The sequence below is a fragment of the Tamandua tetradactyla genome, chromosome 1, assembly GCF_023851605.1.
Source record: "Tamandua tetradactyla isolate mTamTet1 chromosome 1, mTamTet1.pri, whole genome shotgun sequence".
NCBI lineage: Eukaryota > Metazoa > Chordata > Mammalia > Pilosa > Myrmecophagidae > Tamandua > Tamandua tetradactyla.
The window spans coordinates 222,622,361-222,645,766 of NC_135327.1; the positions used below are offsets into that span (position 1 = coordinate 222,622,361).

General features: G+C 39.2%; 2 protein-coding genes across 6 annotated transcripts in view; one reads left to right on the plus strand and one right to left on the minus strand.

Moving 5' to 3' along the window:
- Positions 1-23,406, minus strand: part of ANKRD26 (ankyrin repeat domain containing 26) — a 1,272,391-nt gene that overhangs the window by 233,853 nt on the left and 1,015,132 nt on the right. The window lies entirely within an intron of this gene.
- Positions 1-23,406, plus strand: part of MPP7 (MAGUK p55 scaffold protein 7) — a 240,271-nt gene that overhangs the window by 51,948 nt on the left and 164,917 nt on the right. For all 5 annotated transcript variants that reach the window (XM_077152940.1, XM_077152969.1, XM_077152947.1 and 2 more), the window contains one exon: positions 14,649-14,805. In XM_077152940.1, the coding sequence (XP_077009055.1) occupies positions 14,769-14,805 (37 nt within the window). In that variant the 5' untranslated portion in view covers positions 14,649-14,768. The remainder of the gene's footprint in view (positions 1-14,648; positions 14,806-23,406) is intronic.

Genomic DNA, 23,406 nt, shown 5'->3' on the forward strand with positions numbered 1-23,406 from the left:
CTTTTGCCAAAAGTGCGTCCTATTTTATCTTATCTGTCAATTATCTATGAGCTGTCTGTTGAAGCACCCCACAGTAAATTGCAGAGATTATTACTGTATGCCCCTAAGTAACTCAGCAAGTAGATCTCCAATATATGGATATCAGAAAGAGGTATTTAGGGAGATAACACCAGGAAAGTTAGAATTTAGGGGTAAAAATAGTAGATTCCAATAAGAGAAGCTACAAAGGCTTGGTGTACTATTATTAATCTGTGGTTATATAGTATTTCTCCTCCACCAATTTTGAGACTTTGGGGAGATGAATATATGGTAAATGCGATTAAATTATAAACAATTGAAACTTTTTTTAAAATTTAGAAAACATTTTACATTGGGAAACATTTCAAAACACACAAAAGTTGAAGAGTGCAGCTAATCCTCCTATGCCTTCCTCATCTAGATTCCACACTTAGATTTTGCTTTTATTGTTGAATTGAAACTTAAAAACACTGCACAGGGGAGTTAGTCTTTGCCTGGGCAGGGGGGTGAAAGCTGTAGGAAATACTTATGTTAATGATGGCTCTCAGTCGGATTTGAATGATATCCACAGTAAATGTCATACTTATTTAATTGAAAAAATTCACACAAACTCTCCCCAGTCCTACCCAGAAAGAAACTCTGTTCTGTATAAAACTTTAAACACTTTTATTATAGAAACAATTTTTTAAAAAATCAAGGGTGAATTAATTGGCTTTACTTTTTAGCCTATACAAACAGTACATCTGATTAAATTCATTTCGAAATATTATTTTGTTAGCTGTGTTTCTTTCTTTCTTTTTGGCATGGTCAGACTCTGGGAAATGAACCCGGTCTCCAGCATGGCAGGTGAGAATTCTGCCCCCGTCGCGCTGCCCTGCACATTGTGTTTTGCTTAGCATGGAATCAAGAGTTTGAGAAGTCATATGTGTTTATTTAAACGCTTGTGGGATGCCTACATATGCTAGGCTCAGTCAGGTTTTCCGGCAACACAGCGATGTACAAACTGTACCCCTGCCCTCCGGAGCTCACTCATCAGTGACATTAAACTAAAAATATGAAAGGAGAGGAGAGGAAGACAAAGCAAGGTTTCATTAGCGAGGCGGCTCTCTGAGGCGTCACCAACCCTTTTCCTCAGTGGTTGCAACATTTTACACGGGGGTCCCAGCGTCTCTGCATCCTTGCCAACACTTATGTTCCTCTTTTACATTTTTATTTTGTAGCCACCCAGTGGATATGAGACTGCGTAACATTTAACGCTTGGATCTGCTAGTACAGTGCAGCTTTAATGTTTAGCTGGTAACTCTGAGCAGTCAGGTTAGCCATGTGTTTGTGTAGTGAAGCTAGTAAGAAAATGGCTAGAAATAGGGCTGGAAAGGAAGAGTTAGAAACGTCTCCTTCACAGAGCCCTGCATGGGGTACTTGAGCGCTCTGACAGCTATTAATAAAGTGATACTTTGAGTCTAATTCTGCTGGATATTTTCTTTGGGGAGCCAGGGGGAAGGAGCTTCAGCATAATTCAGGCTTTCCGGGTAACCAAGCTAAGGCGAGTATAACCCTCCAAGGTGATCCTGTCATAACCGTGGCTTGGTTTTCTTGTGATTCCTCGGCCTCTATTCAACCAGTAATGGGACATCCCATTGGAGGGGGAGAAAGACCAAGCTGTTATCAGGGGACTCGCACCTCTGCCTCTCTCAGGATGTTCTTCTAATACTTGCCCTGGACCCTTCCTATCCTCCTGGCAAATGAAATGATCGGGGCTGCAGTGTGCCCCTGCCTGCTGAAGTCTGACATAGCTCTAAGCGGGGCATTAAATTAATCCCCAACGACACTGTAAACTCAGCCGGACATTTGTCTGCGCTTTCATTACTCATCTTTAGTTTTCTTAACCCCGATGTCAGTCTGATACTCCAGAGGAGATCAATAGCAATGCTGAACTCAAGATGCCGTTTATGAACACCTCCCAGTGTCCCAGCACAGAGCTCACTGAAGGGTGAGATTTGAGGGAGTGAAATCTGAACCACATGAAACTTTTTGTTATTTGCTTCAGGAGAGTTTCAAGTCCCAAATGAAACTCCTTTTCTTTATGAATTAGAGCCCAAAGAAGTAGAGTCCAAAATTCTACCCCCCAATTGTTTCTACTTCTTTAGAGGCTTCCCAGCAGGTGAGTAATTCTGGGTTGTTCTTGCACTGCTGCTGCCTGGGTGCTCCTCCCCTGGGAAGTCAGACTTTCATGCTGTGTTTTTCTGTAGCTCCTGAGGTCAGTTAGGTGCATGCAATATGCAGCAGCAGCCCCCTGCCTGGAAAGTGTCCAATGCAAGCACAGCTTCTCTTGGACCATCCAGCAGTACTATACCAATCTAACCTAGATCCTCATTGGGGTTGCCAGGCATGCTTTTGGGGATGGGCTAGACAGGTACAGCCCAAGATAAGAGTGAGCATGACAAAAGAGAGAAAAGCTGTCTCAAGGTGCCAGCCCATCTTCAAACTCAGGAGGTTAGCTGAACTGCCTTGTACTTCCCCCAGCCGTGTAGACGCCACTGGCTTCCTATGCTTGTGAGGAGGTGTTGGTTCTTAGGCTGGCGCCACCAGGGCCGGAGGGAAGCACTAAGGTATCTGCTCTGTGCTCTTCCCTGGTGCTACCTTCCTTTGATTTCTGTAACCAGGTCTTGGTGATTTCTTACTCCCTGTCAGCACAAGTACCCGCCCCCCCCATCCCCCTTCCATCACCTATTTTCCGGTGGCCACAGGTCCTGGTTTTACCTAGAGAAATCACAGCTCTCTCAGCCACAGCTCAAACATGGGATGAAGACAGAAAACCAGACCAACCCCTTCATGTCTGTGTGGAGGGAAGGAGTCTGGTCCTCTTGGCTTGTAGCCAGGCTTGAGGCTGGAGATTTCCCAGTTGACTTTCGAGCTTCCCTTTAATGGGATCAGAACAAAACCAGCTGCCTCCCTGGGTGATCCTCGAGCTCCATGGTGATCTTTTATTTTTGTGTGTAAGTGAGGACTGTCCAGTTTCTCCTGCCTGGTGGGCAGACCTCTAGCTCGTGACGTAGGGTAGGGGAGTCAGGTCGCGGGTTTCTCCCTTTCATGGCCAATATGCTCATTTTCAGTTAAATCCTGATTTTACTGCCTTCTGCCTGCCCCTCGCTCTTCCTGGCATCATTTTTTTTTCTTATCTGCAGCACAGCCAGCAGTGCCAGAGGAAAAGGTTGATAAGATGTCGGGATAGAGGCTGTTTGCCCCTGGCACACATTTCTGAGGTTGCCCCTGCCCCCTTGCTCTCGGCTGAGAAGGAGCCTGTGCCAGGCTGCTCCACGGTGCAGAGAACTGGCTGCTGGAGGCCTGGGTGGGCAGCGGGTGCCCGGCGAGCAAAGAAATATCCCACCCAAGCGGGGCATGTGCGGCCGGAGCTGGCTGCAGCGCTGGTGTCTCAGTACAGGGAGGGGTGGACGTGGGGAGCAGGAGATGCTTCTAGACGTACATCTGTCATGAAGTGAATTTCTCCGTCTCTGGCTGGGTCATTCCCAGGTGTGTGCCTACAGGCCAGCCTGCCTGCTGGGCCACTGAAAGGCTTTGCAGAGTTCTATGAAGTGGCCTCTTGCGCAGACATCCCCCCGCCCCACCCCGGGTTTTGGACCACGACTGCCATGTCAGTTTCCTTGGTAACATTTGATTTGTGTTTCTTCTTCACCTGAAACCTGAGAAATGTTCACTTTTTCCCTCTCCCATTCATTTGTTTTGCCATGGAAACAGAAACAATCTTTCTCAGAGGTATGATATGCAAATAAAAAATTGTAAATAGTCGGTATATTCCCAGTTACTGATATTAATGAAATTTAAATATTGAAGTAGAAGAAAATAACATTAAAATGTACATGAACAAAGGAATACTTTAATTAGAGTTGCCTTTGGGAATAACTGGCTTCTCTGCTATGTAATACATGAAGAGTCAATACCAAATAGATTCTCTTGTAGTTAATAAATGATTCACTATTTTTCTCCACAATATAACACTGGAGTTTCCAATTTCCCTTTGAAGGGATTATAGTCACTATTGTAATTGTCACAGTTCTCGGTTTTGGCAATCTTTTTATGGATTCCTAAGCTGGGAGATGGAAAATATGAACATGAGCTCAGATCCGCGCAAGTGAGCATTTCCTTCAGGTAGAGATAGCTCATCATGGAGAAATACCTAACTTGGCAGAAAGTTGTTTGTGTTATAATTGAACATGCTTCTAGATTTCATATTTTCTTTTATCACTATTTATTTATGGAAGCTTTGAAAAATTTGCATATGTAAAATTTATCTTTGATCATTTGGCCATTAAATGCAGCCATTGTATATTACATTTAACTTATTGCTTTAGTGTTGTCCTCCATTAGAAAACCCTTATTAACTCTGATATCATGATGTGATTGAGATCTTACAGTCAATTTTTGGAGAGCTTTCTTTTTGAGAACTGTGATATAAAGACTGAAAAACAGAATAAACTAGATAGTTTGCATCATTTCTGTCTTCAAATCAGTAGACACATGAAATCATGTTTATAAATACTTAGACTCACTGGAAATGTTTTTAGTAGGCTAAACTACATGATACTAATTAGTACCCACTAAATACAGATGACATATTATTTAAAAACTGGACAATTTTTGCAAGTGATCAGTGTATCAGTCAGGAAATACTGTTAAGTAGTGTCATCATCTACCACAGTCAGAAGATTTTCCAAAATAAAAGAGTGTTTTCCAAGTTAAGGACATTGTATATGTAGATATAGCAGTTCAGTTGTCATTAATAATTTGGTTATGGTCAAAATCATTTTTTTGAACCCCAAAGCTATAGCATTATCACCTGATGTAGTCTGATATTACCACTAACCCTCAACCAAAAAAAAAAAGTGAGTTTAGATACAGCAATGCTTTGGTACCTCAAACCTGAATTCCATGGCCACTGTTTATATGCTGCTGTGAAGACTGCCCTGGATTCACAGCTGTACCCTGAGTCAGTTTGCTTGTGGCTAGAATTAAACTTCCCCATCTCTGAGAGCTACTTACTGGATTAGTACACAGCTATCAGGACCTCTATTAGTTTGTAAGTTATTTTATGTCGTTTCTGCCAAATCTATCCTTGATGAGTTGTGCTTATTTGGTTTTTAACTCATGTCTTTGCTAGGCTGTCTCACCTTATGGTTTCCCATACCTGTACAGCTAATCAGAACTGTTACAAGCTTTATTGCTAAAGGGCTAGGTTTTGGTAACTTGATTATAATTTATATAGTATGTGGCTTTTTAATAACAAACATTTGTTTTTCTATTTTTATGCTTTGTTAATCTGAATAGGAAATGATACATAATTTTAATTAGGCTTGCTTGTTCATTTATTTTTAGGCCTCATATATATATATAGTATTTTTATATAGTGTTTAAAAAAATATTTATATTGACAAATCTTCACACATATACAGTCCATACATGGTGTATAATCAGTGGCTCATAATATCATCTCTTAGTTGTGTATTCATCACCATGATCATTTTGAGAACATTTGTGTCACTCCAGAAATAGAAATAAAAAGGAAAAAAAACTCATATGTATTATATCCCTTATCCCACCCTCTCATTAACCACTAGTATTTCCATCTACCCGGTTTATTTTACCCCTTATCCCTCCTATTATTTATTTTTATCCATATATATATATTTTTTACTCATCTTTCCATACCCTGGATAAAAAGAGCATCAGACACAAGGTTTTCACAATCCCACAGTCACATTGTAAAAGTTATATCTTCATACAGTCATCTTTAAGAATCAAAGCTACTGAAATACAGCTCAAGAGTTCCTAGTACTTCCCTCTAGCCACTCCAATACACCATAAAGAGGGATATCTATATAATGCATAAGAACAACCTCTAGGATAACTTCTTGATTCTGAAACCTCTCAGTCACTGAAACTTTATTTTGTCTCATTGATCTCTTCCCCTTTTTGGACAAGAAGGTTTTCTCAATCCTATGGTGCTGGGTGCTAGCTCATCCCAGGATTTCTGGTCCACGTTGCCAGGAGATTTAAACCCCTGTGAGTCATGTCCCACGTAGTGGGGAGGGCAGTAAGTTCAGTTGCTGAGTTCACTTAGAGAGAGAGGGCACATCTGAGCAACAAAAGAGGTTCTCTGGGGTGACTCTTGGGCATAAGTTTAAGTAGGCTTAGCCTATCTGTTGTAGGAATAAGTTTCATAGGGGCAAACCCCAAGATTGAGGGCTTAGCCTCTTGATTTGGTTTTCCCTACTGCTTGTGAAGTAGGGGAAAGTGGGTAGGTTGAATATTTCTACCTTTCTCCTCAGTTTTCCAAGAGGACTTTGCAAATACTTCGTCATTCACTGCCCAAATTACTCTGGAATATATCGGGGTATCAAACTAACCTAGACAAACCGAAAAGATCTCATGCCCCATTCAAGATTCCATATACTTATGATGTTCAAGTGAAGTGACCGTACAACTTAAATTAGTTAATGCACTACCCAAAATACAAATTTTGCATCAAATAAATATCTCTCCCTTTGGTCTCACACAGAAGTTGAAGTTTCCAAATATGGACGATATCATCCTTTACCCTGTATTCTGTTCTACTCCAGTCCTATCAAGTTCAGCTTCATTCATATCTCTAGTCAAAGTCTGATCCATTTTTCAACTTTTTAAACAGTTCCTGTATGTGGTAGTGCTGACTTTCATAGCTTCAGCACTCTAACTCTGAGTCTACATCCAAAGTTTCTGGGAACAACCAGGCAATATACAAAACACCTCAGTTTCTCAGAATTTAGAAATAACAGTTACAACTCCTGAATATATGTGACTGCTGTAAGAGCTCACAGTCTAGGACCCTTTACAATGGGCCCCGACCTGGTAACCCATGCTCTCGACTTCAGTTCACTGGGTTTTTATGCTATAGTTAGTGCATTTGAGTGAGGCATGATAATATTTGTCTTTTTGTTCCTGACATTTCATTTAACACATTCTTTACGGTTCACTCACCTACTCGCCTACTTGCATGCCTCTCAACTGTTGTTTGTATACACCACAGTTCTCTCTTCCATTCCTCGTCGTTGTACCCTTAGGCCACCTCCATCCATTGTGAATTATGAACACTGCTGCCATAAACACCAGTGTGCAAATGCATTCGTGTCCCCACACTCAATTCTTCCAGGTATATACTGAGCAGTGGGGTTTCAGGATCATATGGCAGCCCCACCCCCTGCCTCCTGTGGAATCATTACACTGCCCTCCAAGGGGCTGCACCTCTCAGCTTCCCTACGGACAGGAGTGGGTACATCTCTTTCTCTACATTTTCTCTAGCGCTTGTTTCTCTCTGTTCATTTTTAAACAATTTATTTGCACATCATACAATCCAACCTAAGTAAATAGATCTCCTGTTTTTGAAGTTCCTAGATAAAAATTGTAGTTAAGTCTGTGATGATCTTTTATTAATAAGAAAACTTGGTAGAATCTGAGTGGTTCCTGGCTTCTTTGCAAAGAACACAAAAAGGCAGCATCCTTGCTCACTTTGCGAGATGTGGCTGTAGGTTCTGGAAATATTTGGGGGTTTTATGGGGTATAGGTTTTGTAGGTGTGCTGTAGACTATAGTTCGGGGATAAGTGGATCGATAGCTGAGAAGACTGTTTTCTAAACCTACCTGAGGTTTTGAATATACCAGAGAAGTTACAATATAAAGGGAGTGAAAAGCAAGTTGAAGGACTCAGTTACGGAGTAGAAGCTTTATTTGCAAATCAACAGGGTAAAATTAAAGATAGTAAGAGAAAAGTCGAGGGATGGGGAGAGCTAATACTTGAGCAGCTTGTATGTTCCCAGTATGTTAAACATCTTTTTCCCTTTAAGCATCATAAGAAGTGAATGAGGTGGAGGTATTTTTTTCTGTTTGACAGTTGAGGGGGTTGGTTGAGGGAGGTAAAGGTGAAATTGAGAGGCAGTGCTATGCAGTCTAGTTAAGAATACGGGCACTGGATTCGCTCACACTCAGGTTAGATCCCCTAATCTGCAGGCTCAGGGCAGGTGGCTTAAAATCCAGTTCCCTCCTCCCCTGAGGGGGTGGTAGTCCTTACCCTCTAGAGTGACATCTAACATGATTAAGTGAAATAATGCATGTCAAGTTTTTAACCCATTGTCTTGGAAATGTATTCTATTAATGCTAGCTGTAGTACTATTATTTTTCTTTCTTTCTTTCTTTTTTAATGTCATCTATGTGCCTTCCCAGGGTCTCATACCTGTAGATTGTTCACTTAATGAGAGTCAATTACTAAACTCAGGTCTGTCTCCTTCGAAGCTGGTAATCTTTTCCATTGCATGACCTCTAAAAGTTAGCTAGGTTAGAGGAAATGAGAAATAGAGTGATGGAAATGGGATAGAAAAGTCTTAATAAAAGTTGTCATGTGTTGATTGACTATTACAGGTTAGAGATGTCTTATGACATCTCATTCAATCGTCTTTAAGTGGCATGTCTAAGATCATACAGTCAGTAACACAATGCTGGGAATGTGATCCCAGTTCTGTCTGATTTCAAAATCAGGCGGCTGTCTCCCCATGAATAAAGTAACGTGTGTCTTTAACTTGGAAGGAGAGGAGAGTTTTGAATGTTGACGGTAGTGACACATGAAAGTACTTCTGAACTAGGGTTGTCATGCACAGTTCTTAGGGACGCTGATGCTCTGGGTTCCGTCCTCAAGGAAATCAAATGGAGCACATAAGCACAACGAAAATATCAGATTATGTGGACGTTCTGTTTTATAAAAAAACACAATTCCAAGATCAGCTTTTCCAGTAGAGAAGACTTAAGGGAATGCTAATGGTATAGTGGTATAATTTTGAAAACTATCCAAGATTTTTTAGCCGTGGGTGGTAGAAAATAAATGCAACAGGAAAGGATCATCACCAGAGAAGGGTCCAGCTGTGCGCAGACCTGCCTGTGGATGCTGCTGGCTTTACTTGAGGATGGTCTGAGAAAAGAATATGGGGGCGGGTGGTTTCAGTAGCTCTGGTAGTGTGGACCAAGCTCCTTGCTCAGAAGTACCAGCTGGACATTGGTGACACCTGTCCCTCCAGAGAGCCGCTGCCTCCCGTGGGACGGGTGATGCCCCTTTTCACCTGTGGGCTCCCCGCAGACCTTCTTGGCTGTCTTAAGCCTGGGTCCCTCCTAGCCAGGGGATGCCAAGGCAGCATGTCCTCTCCTTCCCTATTTTAAGTCTTTGAGGAGTTCGAGGACTCTCTTAGTAGAATCCTATTTTTCTGTTGTTTCAGTGCTTTTCCTTTCTATTTGTTTCCTTTCTATTTGATGTGAGTTCTGTATTCACATCATAATTGGCCCATTTGGAGCTTGTAAAATGTAGAAAATTTTAGTCTTCCATAATTATTCCCTTTTTCTTGAAATCTAGGATTCTTTTGTTTTTGTTGTGTAAAGCACATTTTCTTAATATATGACACTCTAACACTGTGCCAGTTATAAATAAGCATATTTTTTATTTATAGTGACAGACTCTCAGATTCTTTCAGTGCAGTTCCTTATCATAAACAGAATTGAATGTGATTTCGTTTGTGATAAGGAACTGCATTTAAAAAATCCTACAGAAAGATTACTTTGCATACTTTTCCATCATAAAAATTGAAATTTAAATAATGATCAATAAATATGTTACTGAAATACTTTGGCCAGCAAACCTGACCCTCCGCCTGTTTCTGGAAACAGAAGTTTTATGGGAATAGCCACACCCACTCATATCTGTATTGACTGCATTGAGACAGACTGTAGGGTCCACGAAGCCTAAAATATTTACTGTCTGACCCTTTACAAAAAAAACATCTGCTGATTCCTGGCATAGAACAGCAGTTCTCAACCTATTTGATCTCTGGAACTATTTACACTGTTAAAAATTATTGACGATTTCAAAGACTTTATTAGGGTTATATAGATTGATATTTACCATATTGGGAATGAAAACTGAGAAATTAAAAAAACATTTAAAAATTCATTTAAAATATGAATTAAATTCAATACATGTTCACATAAATACAATTTTTTATGGAAGCTAACTTTTTTTTCTAAAACAAAAACATTAGTGAGAATTTAGAGTCGCAAATCTCTATTTTATATTAGAAGAAAGTCATATTATTGTATCTGTGTCTGCTTTCTTGAAGGATATAAAGGGAGTCAACCTCACATAGATCTTTAGTTGGAAAAGGGACGAGGATTTTAATAGTCTTTTCAGTTAATTGTGAATATTCTTCTTTGACACTATACCAAAAGTTGTCAGGTTCTTCAGGGTGAGTTGCCATGTGGAATCTGAGACTAGATCGATGACGTTATCATATTGGTCCTTGGAAATCCATTGGTCTGTCTTGCACTTTGAAGGAATCTTTTTTTCATGCATGATTTTCTAATATCATCACATTGATAATTTGGAAAATTTGGGTTCACTGAGTTATGCAGATCTAAATGTCAACACACTATCCAAATGTTGACACAATTTTAAGAAGTCACACTCATTAATATCACCACCGATGGTCTCAGAAAAGCCTTTGAGTTTGGTGAAGTTGAATTACTCTGCCAAGTGAGGGCATGGTTCCAATATGCATGTGTTTCAGGTCACATGGCACTGGGCAGAGCAAGGACAGCCTTTAGTGAGTGCGAGTTAAGTAAAATTATGTTTTCTCTTGATAGCTCATGCTTTGTACTACAGTAGTTTTCCTTGAAGTTGCAGACTCACTTCATTCATTTTCAAGAAAATGTCTGCCAGACACCCCAGTCTGAATGACCATAGTTTGTCTTTCAGTTGTTCTTTCAAGTAAAGCTGTTGTTGTTGGGGAAAAAAAAAAAACAACTAAGCATCTAGTTAACAATGCAAACAATTGCACGGGTGCTTTTCCTAGAGACAGCAGCTGCAGCAGAATACAGGATATTAAAAAGATGGTGCTCAGGAATTGATCTTCTGAGGCACTATTATCTCCTAGCTTGGTTTGGTGCCACTGTCTCGATTTGTGCTGGAGCCAGTTTTTTTTACACACCTCGTCTTAAGAATTGTCAGCACAAATGCCCATACAGTGAGAAAGGTGCACAACATCTTAGTATTTTTATGAAAATAGTTTTGTCCTTGCAGAATTCTCTGGAAGGGTCTTGGAGATCACCAGGGGTCTGGGGATTACACTTTTGAGAACTGCTGGTATAAAAGGTGTAGATACTGTTTTATATAAACAGATTTATGCCACTTCTCTATATGTTACCTCCTTTATTTACTTACAGTGTAATGTTGAGGGTTCTAATAATGTTAACAGATACCAGTCCATTGTTTGCATTGGTTGATGTAAATAATGAATCTTTAGGATTGAGCTTTTTTTAATTTAAAAAAAAACCAATCTGAAATATTTGTAAATGAAAATGTTCACTCTTATATGTAATTAGATTTTGAAAATGTAAATTTAGAATACTTGTAACTGGTGAAATAATCTACAGTTGGCTTACTGGGCCCAGTTATTATCTCTTGAAATGATGGCCTATTAGTATTATTAGTTTATGATTGTACTTAAAGTTTCATATTATTGAGTACTTCCTAAACAGGGAGGAAGATGTGTTTGGAAATTAGGCCCACTAGTTGATTTCTTATAACTTTCTGAGTGTGTGTATATGTGTGCACATTGGATGAAATTAAGTGAGGTTTTGTTTCACTGAAGACACACAATTTGTGCTACAAACACCTGCACTTCTGCGGCTGACCACTAGATGTCACGCGCGCCCCGGGAGCTCTAGGGCTGCCGGGATGAGTAGATCTGGGACGTTGTCAGCTCCGGGACCTGCGGGGATTTCACTGCTTCCACGTGGCGACTGCCAGCAGAAGCCCTTGCAGTGTGATATGTAGAAGCAGGGTGCAACTGGAATAATGACATTTCACAAATTAGCCTTCTTAAAGGAGGATTGTAATTGTTCTGCTGGGTATTGTAAATGCTTCAGGTGCACTTGATACGCTGCGGTCCGTTCCTGGCGTTTGGGACTCTCTCTTTTTTTAATGAAGGATGGATTGAACTTCAATTTTAAAATATTTGGTAAGGCCTCTCAGGAGGTACTGCAACAGCTGGTATTTTTGTGTTGTAGTAAATGGACTCCATACAACAGTCAGTAATCATTATGGCTGGGTTCTGACCAATTCCAAAGCATTTTTCAGTAAATTTAGCCAAAGAAAATAACATCATTACTAGAAAAATCTAACTCAATTGGAAAGTTAAGCCCAGGAACTCTGCTTCATTTACAAACTTTTAAGCATTTTACTGGTCAGCATGTTATCCAACCATTTTATTTTATTTTTATTAGTGTACTTTTGTATGTTTTGAGAAGGCAATTACTTTGAAGTGTATGTTCCATAAATAACATGGCTTTAAAATAACTAACATGGACTGTTGATTATGGAGTACAAAAATGAGCAGTGCTAAGGCCTATTTGGCTCTCAGAATATCGGCTCCAAGGATGTCCTGTCGTGGTATGCAGGGTCTTCAGCCTTAATGGAATGTGAATGGGCCCAGTTGTGGCAAATTTTACTTTTGTTTGATATAAGCATAAGTTGAGTTATTTACGGTACCTGTGGTACATACAAGCCAAACGCGGTGAAGTCTTTAATCCAGGAAAAAAGAGGTAGTTGGCTTGGTATAGATCGTGTAGTATCTATGTGTCTAAAGTTAGGCAATCTGTACTCTACAAATGATGATTTTCTCATGGCACAGAGAGCTTAAATTGTATAAATCCTTACGCACACATGATAAATATATTTCCACATATATAAATCTCTGTTTCCTTAATAGGAGAAATGTGTCTGTACATTTTACAAAGTTTAACAGTTTTTCCTTTTTTTTTTTTAAAGCAGCAAAACAAACATTTGCTAATTGAATGTGGTCTTCTTTAAGTTATATATGGTCTTTTTTTTTTACTTTCTTTGTGTTTGCATTACTTTATTTCTAGCCTTGCCTTATATAAGGAACGCTTTTATGCATTGACTCTCAATCCTGAATAATCTATGAAAGCAAAGCAAAATTGCCATTTAAAATTATGGAGGAAAACAACTTCAGAGATGGGCATTAATGAAACCTTGCTTTGTCTTCTCCTCTCGTTTCATATTTTCTGTTTAATGTTTTATAGCCTCATATGGTATTTAAAATAACTGTCCCCATTTCTGATTAACCTACAGCTTTTGTTAGTGATACAAAACAGAATTCGTGTTATTACACTCCAGGATAGTCTATTGGATTGTGAATTTTTTATACTAACTTTCATTTTGATAATTAAAAAGCTAATTTAGATGTCTTTAGTAGAATTTTACAGTTTGAACTTTTTCAAGTCAAATTTGGCAAGCCCAGTTTTCATTATCCTGTAATATGAATCAGTGACTACAAGGCTTTAAGAATTGAAGGGAGCCAGTTTTTCAAGTGTTTACAGTATCTGGTTTTTTTCTTTTAAATATATATCAAAATATGCTCTTAAATTACTGAGTTTGCTTTATAGAGAATTGGGGGAAAATGCATTAAAAAACAAACAATCACATTGTGTGGTTCTGATTTCTTAAAAAAACGCAAATGCCATGTATTTTCCATTAAGCAACAGTGATCCAAATGTAAACCACATGGCCTCCTTCTAGGTGTCAGGCCAATATAAATTTTAATTTTGCTACTTTCTTTTATGTTTTCATTTTATAATCTCATTACTAGAATTAAAAACTCCCAAGTCATAACAGCCAGCATTTATTGTTTGCTTTCCATGTGCCAGACACTGTGTTGTGTGTCTTAGTGCATTTAATTACCAAACAATTCTAAATTACTGTCATCACCACTGGCATAGAAGCAAATTGAGGCTTAGTAAAGTTTAATAGCTTGTCTAAAATCCCAGAGCGAGTGGATTCAGCGATTCGGTTGATCTCAGAGCCCTTGCTCTTAGCTTCTATTTTCTACTGTCTTTACTGCTGATTTTTGAGTAAACATTAGTTGGGAGCTATAGGAAAAAACTTTTTGATCTTTTTCAACATATGTCAAAAGTGCAGTGTTCACTAAAAACGTTTTCTATTGTATATTAGCTTGGATTGTTAGGTTTACGTTAGATCACTAACAGTTTTGTTAAGCTATAATAAATATCTTGCTTGAAACCTCAAATACATATTTTTTCAAGGTAATTTGCAGTCTTAGGAAACTTTGCAGTTTTCCTGTTAGGCTAAGCCGTTTGAGGACTATTACACTCAGTTACAGGTTGCTGACCATTTATAAAGTCTCTGTTCCCCATTTAGGCGTGTAGTTGAGAGTGATGGTAACAGAAGGGAAGGGGCTTGAGACTGGCCCTGGCTTGTGAAATCTTCCAAGTTCTCGTCTGTACAATCAGCAGTCCCCCCACGAATCTAGAGGAAAGGCTTTCCTCATGAAGCCTTGATGCCTTCACCAAGAACTTCCGTGTTTTTAATTAGAAACCTCACCTCAAAGGCAGAAACCCTCGCACTTCCTAGTTCTTCGGTAGCATATTTCCAGTTAGTTTGAAAATGTAATTTGGTGATATGCCTTTATTATCATTTTTTGAAAAATATGTTTCTTTTCTTTCTAGAAAAGTCTTCCATGACATATAACTCCTGGTAGACAACGCAGCTGCGAGCAGTTGACCGGCGCTGCCCTTGGGCTCTCGGCCTGCAGAGCGGTGGCCAGCGGTCACCACCCGCGCAACACCATGCCCGCCTTAGCTGCTGGCTCCCCAAGCGATGCAGGTACTGCCCCTCCCCTTCCCCCTCCCCTCCCCCTTCCCTCCCCCTCTGCTCCTCTCCCCCTCCCCTCCTCCCTCCCCTCCCCCCCGCCCCTCCCTTCCCCTCCCCTCCCCAACAGGCCAGGCTTGTCTTTGCATCACCAGTGAGAGGGCCCTAAAATCAGCTCAGGTGTGTCCTGCCAGGTGGAGCTGAGAGCGCCCTGACTCTCTGCCACTCCCTCACCACCTGGCATGGCCTGGGCTGTGCGCACAGACTGTCTCACCTTTTGGAATAATGCCATGTATGCATTTTTAAATAAATTAATAAATGATTTAAAAATACAGAGCAGTATGGAAAATACTGTGATTGCCATATTGCCCTGCACTCAGCTTTAATGAGAGATAGGCGCATCTGTCATGCCGGCCTCAAGACCACTCTTTTTTTTTTCCTCTTTAAAAAAATAAAGCGTTATTTTCTTTCCCATTCCTTCTATTTCCCTTCAACCTCTCCCTGGAGGTGAAACTATCTTGGAGTTCATGTATGTCATTAAGGGATTCATTTAAAACCAGCCAAAGATAAACAAGCATTTCAGCTTTCTCTCAGTCATTAAGACTCAGTGATACAGAGAACACCAAACATTTGTGAGAACGGGAACAACTTGCATGTATGTAATACGCAAAATTCTCACCTGACCTGGCTTAGAAAGTGGGGTGAGGCTGGTCGGTGCCCCTTTGAGACCCTATTCTGGGGTTTCCCACAATCAGCAGCTTAAAAATGTAGATTCCTGGACCCCCGCCCAGCCCCCATGAAAGCAGAAGGTAGAGTCCGAGCAGATATGGGGAGTAGGCCTGGCATTTTTAAGAACCCTCAAAAGAGGTGACAGCATAGTACGGGACTAAAAAGAGTGTCCTCAGTGTGGCACTGACCATACTGAATTTGGTTCAGCTAATATTGTTCTATAACTAGCTGAGATAGCTGTCTCAGACTGGATAATTAAACACACCATAATTAAAAAAAACAGATCATAAATTTGATTTTCTGTTGTGATTTTCACTGATATTTTCATTCACATTATTTGCAAATATAATTCTTTGCTGTTTCAAGCATATTTGACCTTATGTTTTGAATGATTTTTTTCCACACTGATTGCAGTGAGGTTTAGCTTCTGTTGGGAAGAAATTCTGATTATCAGATTCTATGAGTTTTCTTCTTTATTTTTTTTTAACTTCCTCAAGACATTAACTTGGACGCCAGCTCCTTTGGAAAAAGTTTTTCATCTTTTTAGTTCCGCATTGTATTCTACTGCATAAAATGAATGATTTAATTTTCCATAGTGGTTTGGGAAATTATAGATAAAATTTATTTGAACTATAAACTTACCACAGTTGTGTAATGACTGAGATTTATATCTTGCTGTTCACCAAAAATACCCAAGTTTAATTGAATGCAACATATTGTTGCTTACCTGTAACTCCGGGAAAGATTTAAGTGAGTTATTTATAGTTTATAGGGGAGTTTCAGTGTCAGTCATGAAAAATTGCACAGGCTATTTAGAAGTTAAAAAGGGCTTTTTTTGCACATCACTGGCTCCCTTGACTGCAAATCTAAGCAGCCTGTCTGGCCTCTCTTGCTTGGAGATACTTTTTGGCCTCTATGTCTGCATGACCTGGAGGCGGGCTGGGCAGCAGCGTTTTCTTTGTATGGTGATCAGGTCTGCAGGGGAGCAGAGTTAGAGGGTAACTGCGTGCTCATGCAGCTGGAGATAGTCGGTCCTTAGGATACCCAGAGTAAACTTTTACCACTTCTCCATTTTCCCCTTTCTACTTATTTCATGATGAAAAGATTTTTAACTATTTGAGTCATACATCAGACCACTCTCTTTGTCAAAGGTGCGTAGGTAAAAAAGGAAAGTACGACAGATTGAGTTTTCTCCCCTCAAAAGAGGAGTTCAAGTCCTAATTCCCGCTCTTGCGAATGGGAACTTATTTGTAAGAAGGATCTTTGAAGATGGCAGTAATAAGGGCAAACTGGTTAGGGCCTTAATCCAGTATTCCTAATGTCCTTATTAGGAGAGGAAGTGTAGTCAGGGACACAGAAGACTGATGCAGAGACAGACAGACAGACACAGCCAGCCATGTGACGGAGGCCGAGGCTGAGTCATGTTGCAGAGTGCCGGCTAGCCGCTGCCCAGCCCTGCGGGTTCCAGAGGACGCCCACGCCTTGATTTTGGACTTCTGGCCTCCAAAAACTTTGAGACAATAGATTCCTGCTGTTGAGGCCAGCTGTTCTAGGCATTTTGTTCTAGTGGCCCAGGCAAACGAAGACACACACAAAAAACCCCCAGGACCCACTCTTCTCCTTCCCCTCTAATCTCGTTTTTGTTCTCAGAAGCTTTGAGGAGTAGTAATCAGGCATTTTGCTGGGTGCCTCTCTATTGGGATTTGTGTGATGTTTTTTTCACGAAGGGTTTTGGGTGGAAGACCACAGACGTATCATGCCAAGGATACATGCTGTCGGCTAGTTTTTCGGCGGTGGTTGTTGTCCTGCTCACCTGGCTGGGGTGCTGTCTGTCCAGTTTCTCCACTGGGAAGATACTGTGGTCCCTCTTCTGTGCTGTACTCTTTGGAAGTCTCTATGTGCATCGCACGCTTTTAGGGCACAGTGTCTACAGAAATTGTTTAGACCCCTTTTGTGTGGGAGATTTTTCTTGTTTCTTGTTTATTAATGTACACAATCATTTATTTGCATCTATATGGACTCATCGATATTCATTTTATGTTTTGGGATATAATCTAATACTACTTAAAAAATTTTTTTTTGCCTGAATTGTTCTAGCTTTGACACTGGGAGCTCTTTTTTTGATCCCTGTGTCCCTTTGACATACCCCCATTAATATGGATTTTTTTTCTAAACACTGTCTTCCTGGCACTGTGGATGCTTCAGCCTCATGTTGTGTGTTTGCTGCCCCAGTCCTGGAATTGGCCGCTTCTCCGGAGAGCTTCAGTTCCTGTTTTCAGAGACGGGTGCTGGGAACCAAGATCTGGGCACTAGGTTTGCACCTTGCTACAGGGCTGCAGTTTATGTTAGAACCTTTCGGTTGTCAGAGCAGAGGGACTTGTGTGTGTAGACTGACCTGTCTATATGCACTGATCTAGGACTATTTCTCTGTGCAGTCATTGTAACTAGATTCCTGCTGGTGTCTCAGCTCTAATCCATTGCCGTATTTGATCATTCCAATTTCTTTCTCTTGCTTCCCTGTAAGTTCCCACTTCAACATTGGGAAACCTGCTTCCAGTTTCTTTGTTTTTATTTTATTTTATTTATTCTTCTTTTATTGTTTATTCTTGGATGTAAGCTCTCTGAAAATACCTCTTACAAGATCTTTAAGATACTATGATACATTTTATTCTAAGATTTTTATGTTTAGGTATTTAATCTATTTTGAGTTATGCTTCCAGTTTCTTAATTGTTCAGTTCTAGTGTATACCTGTAACAGTATCAGAATCATTCACTTGTCCCTTTTTGGGAAAAATGTTTCTCTTCTAGGGAGTTATCTTATTCTTGTTCCTGAGCTATTACCGTGCTGTTTTTAATCTTATGGAATTATATTCCTTTTCTTCATAGTTCTTATGTCAGTTTTAGTTTTAAAAATTCAGTAAGTGCGATTTTTTACAAACATTTATAATGTGAAATATAATACATGTTGAGAAATGCCCATTAACTTTTATAAGTACGGTTTTAAAATTCATTATAAAGCCAGCGTCCAAGTGACTGCTGCCTGTGTTAAGAAGTTGCACACCCTAAAAGTAATCTGTATGTCTCTTCTCAGTCACAGCCTCCTCTTTCTTGAAGATGACCATAAAAAAATGACCTCCCATTGTACTTAAATGACAGTTTATCATCTATGTAAGCATTCCTGGGCAATATGCTTTATTTCTGCCTTTGTTGAACTTTATAAATGGAATTACAACATTTGTAATTTTTTAGTTATGATAGTGAATATTTATTTAGAATGAGAAAAAAATTGCAACAAATGATAAATTTTAAAAAGTAGACAAATACAGTAAATATTACAAAATCCATTGAAAAAGTATAATATTTTAATTAAATAATTGCCTGAAATGCCTCTACAGTACTTTTTCTTTTATAATTTTTGGTTTGGACCTTTCAGTGGTCTCTTCATATGACAATGATTTTGTAATATTTTCCTTAAGAGAAGGACGATTCAACCCTTCTGACTTGACTAATCAAAAAAAAATTTTTTAATTGATAGATTGGATGCAAATAGCTTTCAGGTTCCCATGAGAAGTCTGAAAAATTTGATTTTTGTATGACTCTCAATAAAAAGAAAAATGTGTGCTGGATATGTAAATGTTTGTGCTGCATTAGGGATTATATTCTAACCGTGCCGAGTTTCCATTTTGATGAGGTATAAATGAGAATATGGATACGGCCCTTTGTTTATAATTTTCCAATGCCAGTGATTGGTAGAATTCTTACAAATCAGCCTTGGCTTGGTACACTTCAACTTGCCCTCGTATTTCAGGAGCTGGGGACTCTAAAACACATCATATATTGTTGCACATCATGGGCTTGCGTTTTTGGGCCATGAAGCCAATTGAGTCAGCACAGCAGGTTCTTGGTGTACGCCTGAAAACACTGCCATGGCTAAATTAACTTAAATCTGTATAGCAATTATGAACTATATCATATATAGCTATGACCAATTACATAAGTCTATTTCACTAAACTCAAATTGAGTTTGTCTTCATTGATCCTTAATTAGATTCCCTGTGTGCTGCAGGCCTTCATGTATTTTGTGCCTGAAATTTTTTCTCCTCAAGAGCATATGATTGCTTGTGTTTGGGTCTAGTTGTAGTTCACTCGGTTTTTATTGTATAATATTCTGTCCTAAACTGTATGGTGCTTGATTCATTCTATCATGGCTGGGCACTTGGGTTGCTTTCAATTTGGGGCATTTATGGAGAGTTCTTTAAGACTGTTTTTGCTCATGTACCTCTCAGTTCACATAAACTTGTTTCCATGGATGATATACCTCGAAATCGAGTTGCTGAATCCTAGCACACAGTTGTCTTCAACGTTAGAAGATCTTTTCTGCTTCTCTTTCAAAGTACTTAGACTAACTTTCAGTGCCTTTGGTAGTGTGTGCGAGTGCCTGTTGCTCTAATAATCTCCGCATTGCTGTTTTTGTCACACTTAACATTTTTGCCAGTCTGGTGGATGTGTAGTGGTGCTTGTGCTTTTTTTCTTTTTTTTTTTTGATGTGGGTAGCCTCTGGGACTCGAATCCAGTCTCCATCATGGCAGGCAAGAATTCTGACTGAACCACTGTTGAACCACCTTACCTTGTGGTTTTAATGTACGTTTTATGATTATTGCTGCTATGTGAAATCCTTTATGTTTGCAATGATCTTTATGGCAGCCAAGATAAAGACCAATGATGTTCAGTAATGGGCATGTGTTAGGTGGGAAGGAATGTTTCTCAAAGAGGCCTGATTTTATAAGTTGTTAGTTTATTAATGGATGCCGTTATACTTACTTTTCTTTGCAATCTTATAACATTTGCTTTAAGAAATATTCAGATGCTCCAGAAGATGTTTGCATTACTACTTTTAGTCTCTACTTTTATGCTTCAGTGAACTAATTTTAAGCCTTTAATCTAATTTAGTCAAATGAATGTATGGCTGAATATAATTGCAGTTGTGTAAAGTATTAATTTTGCAAAAATAAATCGGCAAATCACGTGGAAATCAATTGGAAGGGATCTGACAAAACCATCCTTGCAGCTCTTATAGAGCTTTATGTACCAATGGTGGGACTGGATTTCTGCGAAAGCTATGCTCCTAGTGCAAATGTGAACCCAGGGAAAGAAAATCTCATTGCTTTTTCTTTGACAAATTCCCTGGAGAAACTGCCTGCGGACCACCAGTGAGACCCCTCTGAGGTCAGCTTGGGCCACATGGAGAGACAAGAGCTAAATCTGCTCTCTCATACTGTTTCCTGAGCAGGTTGGAGCCCAGTTTGCAATTTGGAAAAGACCCTTCCTCAATCCTGACCAGTGGCTTCATGAGGAGACAGTGCCACCCTAGATGACACTTAAATTGAAGAGATTACTTTTTATGGTCCTCCAATGAAATTAGAGGCATTATATTGGGAGGTTACTTTTATAGCCCAGTTTCCCACATATGCTGCTATGTATATAATACTAAAAATGAGCCAGATGACTAGATTTTTGTATTGAAATATTCTTCATTGCCATAAAAGAAATTTTCTTTTAAATCTTAACACAATGGTAGCACAGAAATTGATGGTGATCTGAGTGATCTACTTTGTTAATGGTTGTTTTGGTAGATTTTGGATCCCTGTTGCTGGAGAATTGTTCAATATTAAATGCTGCTGCTTTAGCAATGTGAACTTTACTCATTGCGTTTATATTGCTTATGGAATCTATTATCTAAAAAACTTTTTTTTTTTCTTTTAAGGGAACCTCAGGGATGCCTAGAAAGCAGTTGCCATAAAAATGGGGCTCAAACCTAGGAGATCATTTCTATTCGGTTGAGATGTAATTAAATGCTTTCTGTAGGGCTCTAAAGTTTCTCTTTCTGGCACGGTGTGCTTGACCATCTTAGATTTACAAAATATCGTTCAGGAAGCTCAGGTGAACATGTTAAGATAAGGGACAGAATACTCAAGGTCTAGATATTTTGAGTTGATTTTTCTTGTTGAGTTTGGGAATTGTGGAAAAATCATCCTTGCAAATATCTTGAAGGGTGCTTAGTATAGCAGATTCTCTTAGACTAAATACCCATAGCACAATTCAGATGTGATGACATTATGGGGGATTGGTTTATGTAGGCATCTAGATTATTTTATTTCATTTTTTTTCTATAATGATAATTAGGGGTTCTCTTTACTTGACTTAAAATGCCACCTTTATCTTATAATCTATTCTTTTTTATATGGGGTCTGATTCTGTATATTCTATTTCATTTCTGCAGATTTCACTGGCCACTCTTTTCAGTCCTGTGGGGGATGGGAAGTAACCTAGATGGTTATGAATTCTGTTGCAAGCGAAATTTCAAACTGTTTAGAGAAGACTGAGTGTGGGTTGAAAGGCTAGGAAGCCTTTGGCTTGGCTGTTTTTAGTTATGAACCATCAATTTATTATTTTTAACTTAAAATAAAATGCATTTACAGCTTAGTTAACTCTAACTGATCACCAAAATCCACGCCCAGAAGTCCTTCAGTTATTCTAAGCTGGAAACTCTCCAAGTCAGGAGACCATCTTCCTCCTGAACCAAGGGCTTCACCGGGGAATCTGGATCACCTCTGGGACCTTAGGGACAGAATTAGGATGTTACTGTGTAGCAGGTGGTTCTGGGGACATCCTGAAGATACTTCAGGAGAATAATGGGGGAGAAAGCCATTAAGGACAATTCTGGCCCTAGGACTGTGCTAGGAACTTTTTCCCAATTAAGTGGTGGCTAGTTCACCTAGCAGGCCTCTGAGAGGAGAGGATAAAGATGATGATGGTGGCTAGTTTATTCAGGGCCAATCATGCCGTAGACATTTTTTAGGCATTCATCTTACTGCAAAAAGGGAGCATAAAGTAGGTGCTACACACTCATTCTTTATCTGTCTTGATTATTCTAACAGTTCTATGAGGAAATCCTGTGTCTCTTTCTACCATGTCTTTCTGTCCTGCCTATTCTCTGCCTTCTGTTTATTCAACTTTTCTTGCTCTTCCCAATTAAGGTTAGTAGCTATTGATCAGTCCGATATTTACCATTGGACACACTGAATGGCAGCCTGAATGGTATGAGAATTAAGACATTTGGGTGTTGCTCTGCAGTGCAAGTTAAAATCCACATAAACTGTTCAGCTTATTCTAACTTTACATGTTGCATATTAAATAAATATAAAATAAATGAGAAATAAATCTAGTAACACTATTAACTATCACAAAGTAAATATAGCATTTAGCCTTTTATAGCCAACTACTCTGGGCTAGTAGGTCATACTGCATTAAATGTAATCAACTTTTTAAAAAGATGGCTATAGGCCAGAATTTATGAGCTTTAGAAGTTGTATCCATTTTGCAATGACTTTGTCTTTTGGGTGAGTACTACTGAAAATCAAAGTGCTTTATTAGGTTAATTTGGTAGTAGAGGATACTCTGCACAAGGCCACTGAGTACTTACACAAAATTGCTCAAAAATTAAAACTTATTTTAAACTTAGAGATAGTTTCTAAAACTGTAAAGTTAGATACAGGTGCATGTTAACGTGCCCTGATTTTATAGGCTTTAAGATAATTGTATAAAATGTCATAAGGCACACTCTAGTTGTGTAATTTTTAAATTGTTTTGCATATTTAAAAGCTCAGCTTGCCAAATGCTTTAATAAATTATTTGCAATTGAGGGATGGCACAGAAAAAGAATGCTTCCAAAAGGGTTGTCTTAAAGAGTTTTAGTAGTATATGTACTTTTGGAAATAAAATATACTTTAATGAGAAAAATTGAGACCTGTTATGAATGGCACTGAATAGTGCTGATTATTTTACCTTTTGACAAAGTGGAAAATTTAAAGCTTGGTGTATTCTACT